Source organism: Salvelinus namaycush, chromosome 34 (assembly GCF_016432855.1).
Source record: "Salvelinus namaycush isolate Seneca chromosome 34, SaNama_1.0, whole genome shotgun sequence".
Classification (NCBI taxonomy): Eukaryota; Metazoa; Chordata; class Actinopteri; order Salmoniformes; family Salmonidae; genus Salvelinus; species Salvelinus namaycush.
The window spans coordinates 14,549,276-14,562,384 of NC_052340.1; the positions used below are offsets into that span (position 1 = coordinate 14,549,276).

The 13,109-nt window shown below is 42.4% G+C and overlaps 1 protein-coding gene across 1 annotated transcript; it reads right to left on the reverse strand.

Annotated features, from left to right (window-relative positions):
- Nucleotides 1–7,101: 7,101 nt before the first annotated feature.
- LOC120029198 (actin-like) lies at nucleotides 7,102–8,010 on the reverse strand. Its single transcript, XM_038974491.1, has one exon. It carries the CDS (start codon nucleotides 8,008–8,010, stop codon nucleotides 7,102–7,104), a length of 909 nt encoding a protein of 302 aa, XP_038830419.1.
- Between the last annotated feature and the right edge of the window lie 5,099 nt (nucleotides 8,011–13,109).

The following is a 13,109-nucleotide window of genomic DNA, read 5'->3' on the forward strand; positions in this document are numbered from 1 at the left end:
TATAATGAACTATTCTCAAACTCTCACCATGCATGCCTACCTTTTGTGTTAAAATGAAATCACATTCATCAATGTTCGGCTAAATTACTAATGTGAAACGTTTTCATTAAATGTTTTATACGTTTTAATTGTGTTTTGACCATCACAGCGACCACTAGGAAATGAATGAACCCCTCCTCCCCTGGTATGTGGGCAGTCGAACTGACAGCTCTAATATGAGGCTGTCCGAGGCTTTTTTTTTGTGAAGCGATGACAATTATTAATCTGTTTAATACTTTGAATTAAAACCCCTTTCTGCTGGCGTGCATGCGTAAATTCCATCGCTTGCATGCAAATTGATAACCAAAATCAATGTTGTTGAACTCGAATAGTCTATTATAACTTTTGTGTAAAGCTGATGCACAATTGAACTGTTTTACTTTGCCTTACTCTTATCGGATTTGGGCACCACTGTATCAACATAGGATTGGTCCGATGAACCTAACAATGAAAACCCCAACAATCTTATTGGGCTATTGCACTACAGTCGTAGTGGAGAGATATTAACTGCAAGGTGTATTTGTTTATTAATTAAAACGCAGTATAATTAAGGTAATTGCTCATTAATTAGATCCGCATGAGGTCATGTTGATCTTGCACGTGAACCCTTTAATGGCTTGTGAACTCGATTTATTGATTCCAAAGTATGTTGAAATTGATTTAAGTAATGACATCATATAAATTGTAAAGAACAAAAATAAGACATCCCTTTGGCCGATGTCCATTATACCTTTCAATACGGCAAGTATACGCCTATAGGTTGGACCCCATTTATGCTAAAATACCTCTCGGAAATATGAATTCATGTTTTTGATAACTGTGGGCAATTGAGTCAGTACCACATTATCAATAGAAAAGGCGCGTGGGGTGTGTGTGTTATCCAATTCAGTCAAATACATTTGCTGTCAAACTATATGTTAAATGTTCATAAAGGTGTCATTAAGGAAAATACTGTCTCAAGTTATTCGTCCAACATACTTACAGTTTAGAGAAATCACCAAGTAATTTAAGTCACCAAGTCAAGAAAGGTTAATATAGGTACTTTATTGTGGGTATACCTCAGCCTAGCCCCAAAGTAATGACATAAATGGTGCTATTAAGTACACCGTGTGCTGGAGAGGGTGGCTTGCGGCGCAGGCAGGCATGCAGCCTTTCAGACCCATAGCTACAGCTCGAGGCAGCGCGCTCAATTAGCCTAAATGGAAACAGTTTTCATTCATTGCAATAACTCACTGTTCTCGAGACCACTTTCAGAATACATACTTTATTATGACACGCTGACCCGGAGGCGCGGAATGGCAGGACCAGGGAACGCTGGAGAGATCTGTGCAGCCCAGTGGGTTGTAATTATTAGACATTCATTGGGTTCAAGACCCTTTGCAAGTATAGCTAAATTATTTGCTTTCTTGTGCTATAGTTCGAATTTAAATCCAATCAAAAAAAGTGGTTGGGCAGTTCACAACGTTTGGATCCTATTTTAACCTAATTAGATGCGTTACCTTGGGTAATTTCTGCAGAAAATAAGAACTCACGTTAATATCTGGTAATTGATTGTTTATTTCAATGCATTTAGTTATGTTTGGGAGGTTGTTTAGGGGTTAAAATAAATACATAATTTGTATAGGAGCTGTCGAAGCCAGACTAAAAGTGAGAAGGGAGCCTCCGGCACAAGGAAATTACCGCGCACCCGCGTGACCTTTGAGCAAGGTAATCAATCAAGTGATCAACAGGGATATTTTATCAATGCTTTGCCCAGCCAAGACGTTTCTGAAATAAAATAAGGAGATGGACAACGACGATAAAGCGTGTAGATTATACTACTAAATACAAATAATAATACGGTATAAATACTCCCATCACATTTGCAAAAACATTAAAATAATAATTTGTCAAGTCAATTGTTGTATGTGCATGAGCAGTATTTTGCATGAGCAGTATTTTGATTCATAAAACATATACTTTTTATTATAATAACACTAATAACAAAAGCATTTAAAAAAAGCCTACAAATAAAACGTCTTTATAAATAAACCACACTAACAACAATAATAATAACAACACATATTAACAACACCAATAACAATAATAATACTATTAATAATAATAGCCTAATAATAATAGTTATTATTATAACTTGTTTTATAACTCTTATATGTGCAACTGCTTTTGAATCTGATACTGGTGCCTACACATTTTATGCTTTTGACATAAACGTGTGCTGGGTGTTAGAATCATCATGCCATACTGCCTGTGTTTTTACAACCATTTTTTCACCTTTAACTTCGAGAGTATAATCATATTACCATCATTTCCTGCTCTTATTCAATTGTAATAATTCATATAATGCCTTATGTGAAACATGTTCGAAGGAGTGTGATCCGGCGAAAAGGCCGGGAGTGGAGCACGCTAGTGCCCGGTGAGCAGTGCCCCTTCGTGGAGAGAAGTGCGAGTATTTTATAACCTATACGGACCACTGAGCTCTGGTACCGACACCCATTCAACACAATCTACATTGCCAAAACACCACGGGGAACTCCAACTTTCTGTCTAATTGTTCCGTTCGAGTAGAGATACGCAGAAATAATCTGCAACTGTTCACTCCTGGATTTTTAACTACATCGAAAAGCATCCACTATACGCTTCTACTTTTCGATCAAAGTTAATATTAGGCTACACTGTTGTGGCTATTTGGATATTGAGGTGTTCATATTTCCACCGTTTGCTTATGGGCAGGGGTGTCATGCACCCCAAACAACTGAGCAGGCACAAAGTATGTGAGGATTGCTGGGGGGTGATCCTGGAGGAGGGCTATGTCCCCATCCATAAATTTGAGAATTTAGATTTTTTTGTTGTTGTTGTATTTTCTCCCTTTTTTCTCCCCAATTGTGATTCAATCTCATTGCTGCAACACCCCAACGGGCTCGGGAGAGGCGAAGCTCGAGTCATGCATCCTCCGAAATATGACCCGCCAATCCGCGCTTCTTAACACCCGCCCACTTAACCTGGAAGCCAGCTGCACCAATGTGAGGAGGAAACACGTTCAACTGACGACCGAAGTCAGCCTGCAGGCGCCCCGGCGAAACCCTCCTCTAACCCGGAGGACATTGGGCCAATTGTGCGCCGCCCTATGGGACTTCCGGTCACGGCCAGTTGTGACAGCCTGGGATCAAGCCCGGGTCTGTAGTGACGCCTCAAGCACTGTGATGCAGTGCCTTAGACTGCTGCGCCACTTGGGAGGCCGAATTTAGCATTATTTCAAACTCCTGAAACAGCTTTTTCCTGTGATCTAGAGCCATAATCATGATGCTTAATTATATGTAAAAAAATTATGATAATAATTCTGCATGTCTAAGCAAACCTCTTGAGCTGTCTGTATCCTCCTGACAAAACTACATATGCTTCTCTGAATCTCTGCTCAAGGGTAAAATATTGAAAGGAATGTGAATCATATTCAGTACATTTAGTTATTTCTTGCTTTTCTAAAGTTTACCAAACCTACCAGGATGCATACCAGCTAAGATAGTTAGACAAGTTAGCTACTATAACTTGATTGATAGCCTGAAATGGGTTCTTGGTAGCTAGTTATGAGTTTGAAAGATTCCTGGAACCTATCTGGGCTAGCTTATACCAACTTCATACATGTGGCTAGTAGTATTACAGAGAAAAAACAAACAAACAAAAACAATGGCCATGACATGTCTTCTTATGAGCTCCTCAGTTTCCAAATCTGTTAAAAGGGTAATCTACAGTTCAAACAATAACAAATAACTACCCCACCACTGTTTTGGTGGAAAGCTTCAAGAAGGGGCTGGTGTAATGTAACCACACTCAAATTCATAGACAGAGCTATGGATACAAGCACTGACCATCCATGACATCAAAATTATAGTTTTAACCATGTTTTGAGCCTAGTGCTTGTTTACAATTACATCGTTTGTAAACAACAGAGTAAAAAAAAGCGTATATTTTGGGTTCTGAAGGGTTACGACAGTTGAACTAAGGTCATGAGGGATTTATAAATAATATTTTTCAAAAATCAATTGGTATACAATTGGTATATTCACGGTCTCTCTCTTCAAGCAGATTTCAGTAAAAACTGTAACTGGGCCACTCAGGAACATTCACTGTCTTCTTGGTATGCAACTCCGGTATAGATTTGGCCTTGTGTTTTAGATTATTGTCCTGCTGAAAGGTGAAGTCATCTCCCACTGGCACATACTACCATACCCCGTTCAAAGGCGCGTACATATTTTGCCTTGCCCATTCACGCCCTGAATGGGACACATACACAATCCATGTCTCAATTGTCTCAAGGCTTAAAAATCCTTCTTTAACCTGCCTTCTCCCCTCCATAATACATTGATGGAAGTAGATTTAACAAATGACATCAATAGGGGATCTATGTCATGGAAAGAGCAGGTGTTTGTAATGTTTTGTACACTCAGTGTAGATTGAAAACCTAGACCTATAGCCACAAGGCCTATATATTAGCCCACTCCTTATACAAAGTCCACACTCAACAAATTAATGTAATATTTTTTTTACCAGCAATAACCCACTAACCTCTCCTCATATGAAGTCAACATGTTTCCCCTGCAAACCCAACTGGTGCTGGAGAATGAAATAGATAATAAAGTATTAGTGACTGTGATTGCATTAAGTCTTTAAGCAAGGCTTTCATTCGATGTCATGTGATTCAAGCAAGGAGTTCTTGGTTCAATTGTATACTTCCTGGTTCAGTCGTGTTTAAAGCAGAATATATTTGATGAGCTTGGTAGAGCTTGGAAGAGCACAACCCTTGCATTTGAACAAATAAGCCATGTCTGCATTGTGGCGACACACTTGAGAAACCTAAGAAAATGCACCAAGACAGAGTATCATAACAATGCCCGTGACGCTGTGGAGAACATGTGAGCAAATACAATCTAAGTACTGTAGGCTACAGTATCAAAATACCATTCTGTGCTTCAACAAATAAATATGTCTTTGCTCATCAAAGTGTGCATCAACAACAATCAACTAAGAGCTGCTAATAGTTTAGAACATTGCAACCAAATATTCTCCCCAAACCATTTGTCTGTTGAGATTGTATTCATTTCATGTCCTTTAGCAGTGGTTTCTTTGCAGCAATTCAACCATGAAGGTCTGATTCACGCAGTCGCCTCTGAACAGTTGATGTTGAGATGCGTCTGTTACTTGAACTCTGTGAAGGACTTATTTGGGCTGCAATTTCTGAGACTGGTAACTCTAATGAACTGATCCTCTGCAGCAGAGGTAACTCTGGGTCTTCCTTTCTTGTGGCGGTCCTCATGAGAGCCAGTTTCATCATAGTGCTTGATGATTTTTGCAACTGCACTTGAAGAAACTTTCAAAGTTCTTGACATTTTCCGGATTGACTGACCTTCATGTCTTAATGTAATGATGGACTGTTGTTTCTCTTTGCTTATTTGAGCTGTTCTTGCATAATATGGATTTGGTCTTTTACCAAATAGAGCTATCTTCTGTATACCACTCCTACCTTGTCACAACACAACTGATTGGCTCAAACGCATTAAGAAGGAAAGAAATTCCACAAATTAACATTTAACAAGGCACACCTGTTAATTGAAGTGCATTCCAGGTGACTACCTCGTGAAGCTGGTTGAGAGAATGCCAAAAGTGTGCAAAGCTATCATCAAGGCAAAGGGTGGCAACTTTGAAGAATCTCAAATCTAAAATAGATTTTGATTTGTTTAACACTTTTTTGGTTACTACATGATTTCATGTGTTATTTAATAGTTTTGATGTCTTCACTATTATTCCAAAATGTAGAAAATAGTAAAAAATAAAGAAAACCCTGGAATGAGTAGGTGTGTCCAAACTTTTGACTGGTACTATATACAGTATATATATATATATATATATATATACACACTGTACCTTAATGTCTGACACAGAAATGGAATAGGCCTAGACCTACTAAAGGCAAGACACAAAGGTTTGCAAGGACAATTTATGCACTGGTGGACAGTCTGCTATAGCAAGTGTATACGTATCTATTTGTCAATCCTGATACATACCTTTGGTTTGGAGGTGGTAAAATTGTTAAAATGCTTTACAACAGCTATAGTAAATTACACCCAACCAAACAAGTGTGTGCAGTGATGACAGATTCTTAGACTACAATATTTCTAACGTTTGTTGCTCCATAATGTTGTACCGCCATCTAGTGCTCAATAAGCGGCACGGTTTACAATAAAGCAATGAAACAAACTATTGTCTAAACGTACCTATACCAAATATATTCTACAACAGAGGTATAGATATGTAGATAACACTAGCAATACGATGAGGGTAATGTATACATTCACTGCTGGTATTTCAGGGGCAAGCAAACTCTATTGACATCTTGGTGAGGCAGATAGTTGAGTGCATTTTAACAGTGATTCCCGGTAGACCTATCTAGGGGGCGGATTACTATGCACTCTCGAGACAATCTGGAGAAGTATTTATGGACATGGTGTGGCGGGGATGTCTACGGGCAGTCGTTTATCCTCGAACTCAGCAGCTCGATTAGGTCACAGACAGGTTACAGAGCCGTCCTCATCAATTCTGATTGACTTTTCCATTGCAAAAGTCTCTTCAACTAAGAGACCTGACAAGTAATCAATCCGTCATTCAATCAGCGTTATTTATCTGGGGTTTACCGTAAGAGCAGACTGGAGTGGGATGCTCGTCAGTTTCCCGGTTGCAGTGACATAATGGTTTCTGGAGACCATGCATAGGAATAAGACAGCTGTGTCACACAAAAGTTCCAAAAACCATTCGTTTTTATTAGCACTGAATCAAACTATTTCATTTCAATACCAAACAAGAGCTCTTATTCCCATAGGCCAATTTTTGTCTCCAATGTAAGCCTATGCCTGCCCCCTTCAGCCTAGGCTATATCCAAGTTATTTTGTGCCTTATCAAATGAACAGTACATTCTCCTTGGGAAACATTTAGAAAAATATCTTTAATCAGAATCAGTGTTTCATTGAATTGTCTCTGGTGAGCAGACCAGGGAAAGGCATCAGACATGACTCAGAAGCACTTGTGATGGATCACGTTGGACCCCATCTCCTGGTACTCCAAGGCACTGATGCACATGTCTCCAAAGATGGAGAGAGAGGACAGGAGGGAGCCCCCCAGCCAGGCAGTATCCATCACAGGGACTGGCCCCACGCGGTCTCCTTGCGGGGCCAGAGCCGAGGCCTCCTCCCTCAGTCTGTGGCCCATCCCGGGAAGGAGGCTGGAGCCCCCAGCAAGGACGGCGTTGTCTAGGAGCAGCTGCCACAGGTCTGCATCGCTCTCCAACACAGAGCTCACCAGGAGACTGGGGATGCCTTGTGTTACCATGCGGACAGTCTGAGGAGAGAAGAGGATTTCGGGCGCCCCGAAGCTCTCGCTGCCAATCCTCAGCATCTGTCCGTCAGGGAGCTGGTAGTCCGCATCGGCGCTGCCGATGATGGTTGTGGCTGTCTCTGAGGAGGGATCAGTGGATACATAACACATCTGCTCCTTGATGATGGTCACGGTGTCATGTTCCTGTGTGGTGCTGGAAAACTGAGCTCCGGACTCCTTCAGCAGCAGAGCCAGGTGGGCCGTGACATCCTGCCCTCCCAGGCCCAGCTGACGCACAGCGTGGGGGAGGCAGTGGCCCTCGAAAACTGGGACGGCGTGGGTGACGTCGTAGCCACAGTCCACCACACAGCCGGTCACCCTGCCTGAAGACAGCAGGGCCAGGAGCGACTGAGGGGCCAGGTACAATGCAGGGACACCCAGCCCCTCGAACATCATCCTGCAGGTCTTTTCCCTGTCCGACTGGGTGGTCAAGGGGAACTCAGTCAGTAAAACTGGGCTCTCACATGAGGGGGTCTTCACGTGCATGTTGAAAACATAGCTCCATATGGCCTCCATATCAGCCCATGACACCACCCTCCCACGCTTCATGGGACGAATCACAGACAAGTCGTCTCTCCTCCCCCATGCCTCATCTCCAAAGCAGAGCTCTCCTTCAATAGAGTTGCTCTCAGATCTGCCAGTGACATTTTTACAGATCAGACTAGGCTCTGTACTGCCTGAGTTCCCAACTCTCATCTGGTCAGTTCCATTGTCAATCACAACTGCAGTTGGCAAATGTGCCATTTCTCTCTCAATTCTAGCAGCAGAAAGTATGAAAAGAGTTCCCACAAATATGAAATAAAGTTATGCCTTATTACAGTCCCCCCTTCTCCATTCCTATCACTTTGTGATACATTACCAAGTACCTCGGCAATGAAAACATTCTGATTTCAGAACAGATTAGAACACCATTATGATGTCACAAGCACTTTCTCCTCTAGTTACAATGTGCGTGTATCCGGATCGGTGACAATGGGTGAGTTAATTTTGCATCACCCGGTGATATAGTTGTCATATTTGCTGATAACGTGGTGAGAGTAAATATTTGTATTTAACTCAGCAAATAAGAAGAAGATGAAATCGCAAGACTTCTGTTTGTGTCCTGCTTAGGTTTGCAACACTGACAACATTTTGCGTAAACATTTTATAATTTTTTTGGTATGTATTTTTATTCAAGTTTTACAGAATGTACATCAATGTAAGTACAAAGATTTTACCATATCCCAACCACCCTCCTTCCCTCCATACAACACATCCACCCAACCACCCTAGTCCCCCCTACCTTTACGCCCTACCTCAGTCCACCAACCTCTATTCCATCCCTCCCTCCGAACCACCCAACCTCCTCTCAACCACCCACACTGATCACCCCATATAGCCAACCCATCCCACACCCTCCCTCAATTCGGGCCTAGAAAACAACAATTCTACAGAGATATCACAACAAATAAACAATCAAGAATACAGGGGGGGGGGGGGATATACAAACAACTCAATACAGATTCAAAATACAAAAGCAGAAATAAGTAAATGATCAGTAAACCTTAGACAAACGTGCTTGGACTGGATAGCATTATATTGATGACTGTACCTATTATGTAATGACTACTGGTAATGCCTACTGGGAAACCTTAAAGCACATCATCAGAGGAGAGCCTCTGTAAGCCATTAACGTATGATATAAATGGTTGCTATTTTCTAACAAATGTATCATTGGAACCCCTAAGAGAATACTTCATTTTCTCAAGCTTTAGGAAGAACATTACATTGTTGAGCCATTGAGAAGTAGAGGGGGGCTGAGCAGACTTCCACTAGAGAAGAATTCTACGTCGAGCTAATAAGGATGTAAAAGCAACAATATGGGCATGTTTGGGGTCCAAGGAGAACAAGTCTTCTGGAATACCAAAGACAGCTATCAAGGGACAAGGCTCCAGGTTAATTTCAAGCACCACAGATAAAGTTTGAAAAATAGAATCCCAGTAATTTTGCAGTTTAGAGCACTGAAGAAACATGTGACTAAGGTCACATGGTGAGACATGACATCTATCACACTCATCATTTACATTTGGATATATGTCAGACAATCGGGATTTGGAAAAATGCACCCTATGTAAAACCTTAAATTGTATGAGACCAAGACGAGCACAAGATGTAGTGGATCGTACTCTATCAATCGCCTCATCCCACCACTCCTGTGTAAATTTAACACCCAGATTTGGCATGGTTCCCAAGATCCTCAAAAGGTTCTACAGCTGCACCGTCAAGAGCATCCTGACCGGTTGCATCACCACCTGGTATGGCAACTGCTCGGCATCTGACCGTAAGGCGCTACAGAGGGTAGTGCGAACGGCCCCGTACATCACTGGGGCCAATCTTCCTGCCATCCAGGACCTATATAATAGGAGGTGTCAGAGGAAAACCCATAAAATTGTCAGAGACTCCAGTCACCCAAGTTATAGACTGTTTTCTCTGCTACCGCACGGCAAGCGTTACCGGAGCGCAAAGTCTAAGACCAAAAGCCATAAGACTGTTGAACAATTCATAAAATCGCCACCAGACAATTTACATTGACACCCCCTCCCTTTTGTACACTGCTGCTACTCGCTGTTTGTTTGTTACCTATGCATAGTCACTTCGCCCCCACCTACAGTACATGTACAGATTACCTCAACTAGCCTGTACCCCCGCACACTGACTCGGTACCGGTGCCCCCTGTATATAGCCTCGTTATGTTATTCTTATTGTGTTACTTTTTATTATTACCTTTTTTTTTTATCTACTTGGTAAATATGTTCTTCTTCTTGAACTGCACTGTTGGTTAAGGGCTTGTAAGTAAGCATTTCACGGTAAAGTCTACACTCGTTGTATTTGGCGCATGTGACAAATAAAGTTTGATTTAATTTTGTTGGTGGAGTGTTTGGTGGAGTGTCTGCCTTGCGGTCAGAGGCCGAGCAGTTGCCATACCAGGCAGTGATGCAACCAGTCAGGATGCTCTCGATGGTGCAGCTGTAGAACCTTTTGAGGATCTGAGGACCCATGCCAAATCTTTTCAGTCTCCTGAGGGGTAAAAGGTTTTGTCATGCCCTCTTCACGACTGTCTTGGTGTGCTTGGACCATGTTAGTTTGTTGGTGATGTGGACACCAAGGAACTTGAAGCTCTCAACCTGCTCCACTGCAGACCTGTCGATGAGAATGGGGGCGTGCTCAGTCCTCTTTTTCCTATAGTCCACAATAATCTCCTTTGTCTTGATCACGTTGAGGGAGATGTTGTTGTCCTGGAACCACACAGCCAGGTCTCTGACCTCCTACCTATAGGCTGTCGTTGTCAGCTGTTGTGTCATCGGCAAATTTAATGATGGTTTTGGAGTTGTGCCTGGCCGTGCAGTCATGAGTGAACAGGGAGTACAGGAGGGAACTGAGCAAGCACCCATGAAGGGCCCCTGTGTTGAGGATCAGCGTGTCGGATGTGTTGTTACCTACCCTTGCCACCTGGGGGCGGCCCGTCAGGAAGTCCAGGATCCACTTGCAGAGGGAGGTGTTTAGTCCCAGGTTCCTTATAGCTTATTGATGAGCTTTGAGGGCACTATGGTGTTGAACGCTGAGCTGTAGTCAATGAATAGCATTCTCACATAGGTGCTCCTTTTGTCCAGGTGGGAAAGGGCAGTGTGGAGTGCAATAGAGACTGTATCATCTGTGGATCTGTTGGGGCGGTAGACAAATTGGAGTGGATCTACGGTTTCTGGGATGATGGTGTTGATGTGAGCCATGACCAGCCTTTCAAAGCACTCCATGGCTACAGACGTGAGTGCTATGGGTCGGTAGTTATTTAGGCAGGTTACCTTAGTGTTCTTGGGCACAGGCACTATGGTGGTCTGCTTAAAACATGTTGATATTACAGACTCGGACAGGGAGAGTTTGAAAATGTCAATGAAGACACTTGCCAGTTGGTCAGCGCATGCTCGCAGTACACATCCTGGTAATCCGTCTGGCCCTGCGGCCTTGTGAATGTTGACCTGTTTAAAGGTCTTACTCACATTGGCTGCGGAGAGCGTGATCACACAGTCATCCGGAACAGCTGGTGCTCTCATGCATCTTTCAGTGTTACTTGCCTCGAAGCGAGCATAGAAGTACTTTAGCTCGTCTGGCAGGCTCGTGTCACAGGGCAGCTCTCGGCTGTGCTTCCCTTTGTAATCTGTAATAGTTTGCAAACCTTGCCACATAAGACGAGCATCAGAGCCGGTGTAGTACGATTCGATCTTAGTCCTGTATTGATGCTTTGCCTGTTTGATGGTTCGTCGGAGGGCATAGCGGGATTTCTTATAAGCTTCCGGGTTAGAGTCCCACTCCTTGAAAGCGGCAGCTCTAGCCTTTAGCTTAGTGCGCATGCTGCCTGTAATCCATGGCTTCTGGTTGGGGTATGTACGTACGGTCACTGTGGAGATGACGTCATTGATGCACTTATTGATGAAGCCAATGACTGATGTGGTGTACTCCTCAATGTCATCAGAGGAATCTCGGAACATATTCCAGCCTGTGCTAGCAAAACAGTCCTGTAGCTTAGCATCTGCTTCATCTGACCACTGTTTTATTAATCTAGTCACTGGTGCTCCCTGCTTGAAAATTTGCTGATAAGCAGGAATCAGGAGGATAGAATTATTGTCAGATTTGTCAAATGGAGGGCGAGGGATAGCTTTGTATGTGTCTCTGTGTGTGGAGTATAGGTGGTCCAGAGTTCTTTTTCCTCTGGTTGCACATTAGGAATCATGTAGTAACCAATTTTTTTTTAAACAAATCTAAATATATTTAATATTTTAGATTCTTCAAAGTAGCCACCATTTGCATTGACGACAGCTTTGCATGCTCTAGGCATTATCTCAACCATCTTCACCAGGAGCACCCGATCCCTCTCCTTCTTGGTCGAAAAGCCCTTACACAGCCTGGAGGTGTGTTGGATCATTGTCCTGTTGAAAAACAAATGATAGTCCCACTAAGTACCAACCAGATGGGATGGCATATCGCTGCAGAATGAAATCCACTCACTCTAAATTCCATCAAGGGGATGTGTCCTGTACTGATCAAACCCATAATGAGTCCTGGCTATAATCTCCATTATGAATATCTCCTAATAATGTATTGAGCTAATGGAGTGGACAAGGCATGGAAAGATGTAGTCGAAAATACAAATCCATTTAAAGAAAGAGTAACAGAAAAATTGAGAACACAAACAGATACACCCACAAAACAGATACAATAGAGCCCTGTTGTTGACAACACAGCTCACTAAATATAATAACAAATATATCAAAACATATACAGAGAATTATGAACATGTGAGTATGCTGTAAAAAAAACACTACTTTTAAAGAGCAGCAAAACTCCTCATGACCTAACAATGAGAAGAAAAAAAACACATACGTATTGCATTGCTCTAGCTAGAACCACGTGAACATCGAAGACAGCCCTGAAATTTCCCATTGAAAAAAATATTGCATTGAAGAAATTTACCTGTTGAACGGAGGAACTATCTTGGAACAGCCTGGTCTCACAGACTAGACGTAACATACCAAAACTCCAGGACATGCAAATGAGTATGATATGTTACGTTTGGTATGGTTACATAAGACAGAAGGTTACTTAAGGCAAAAACT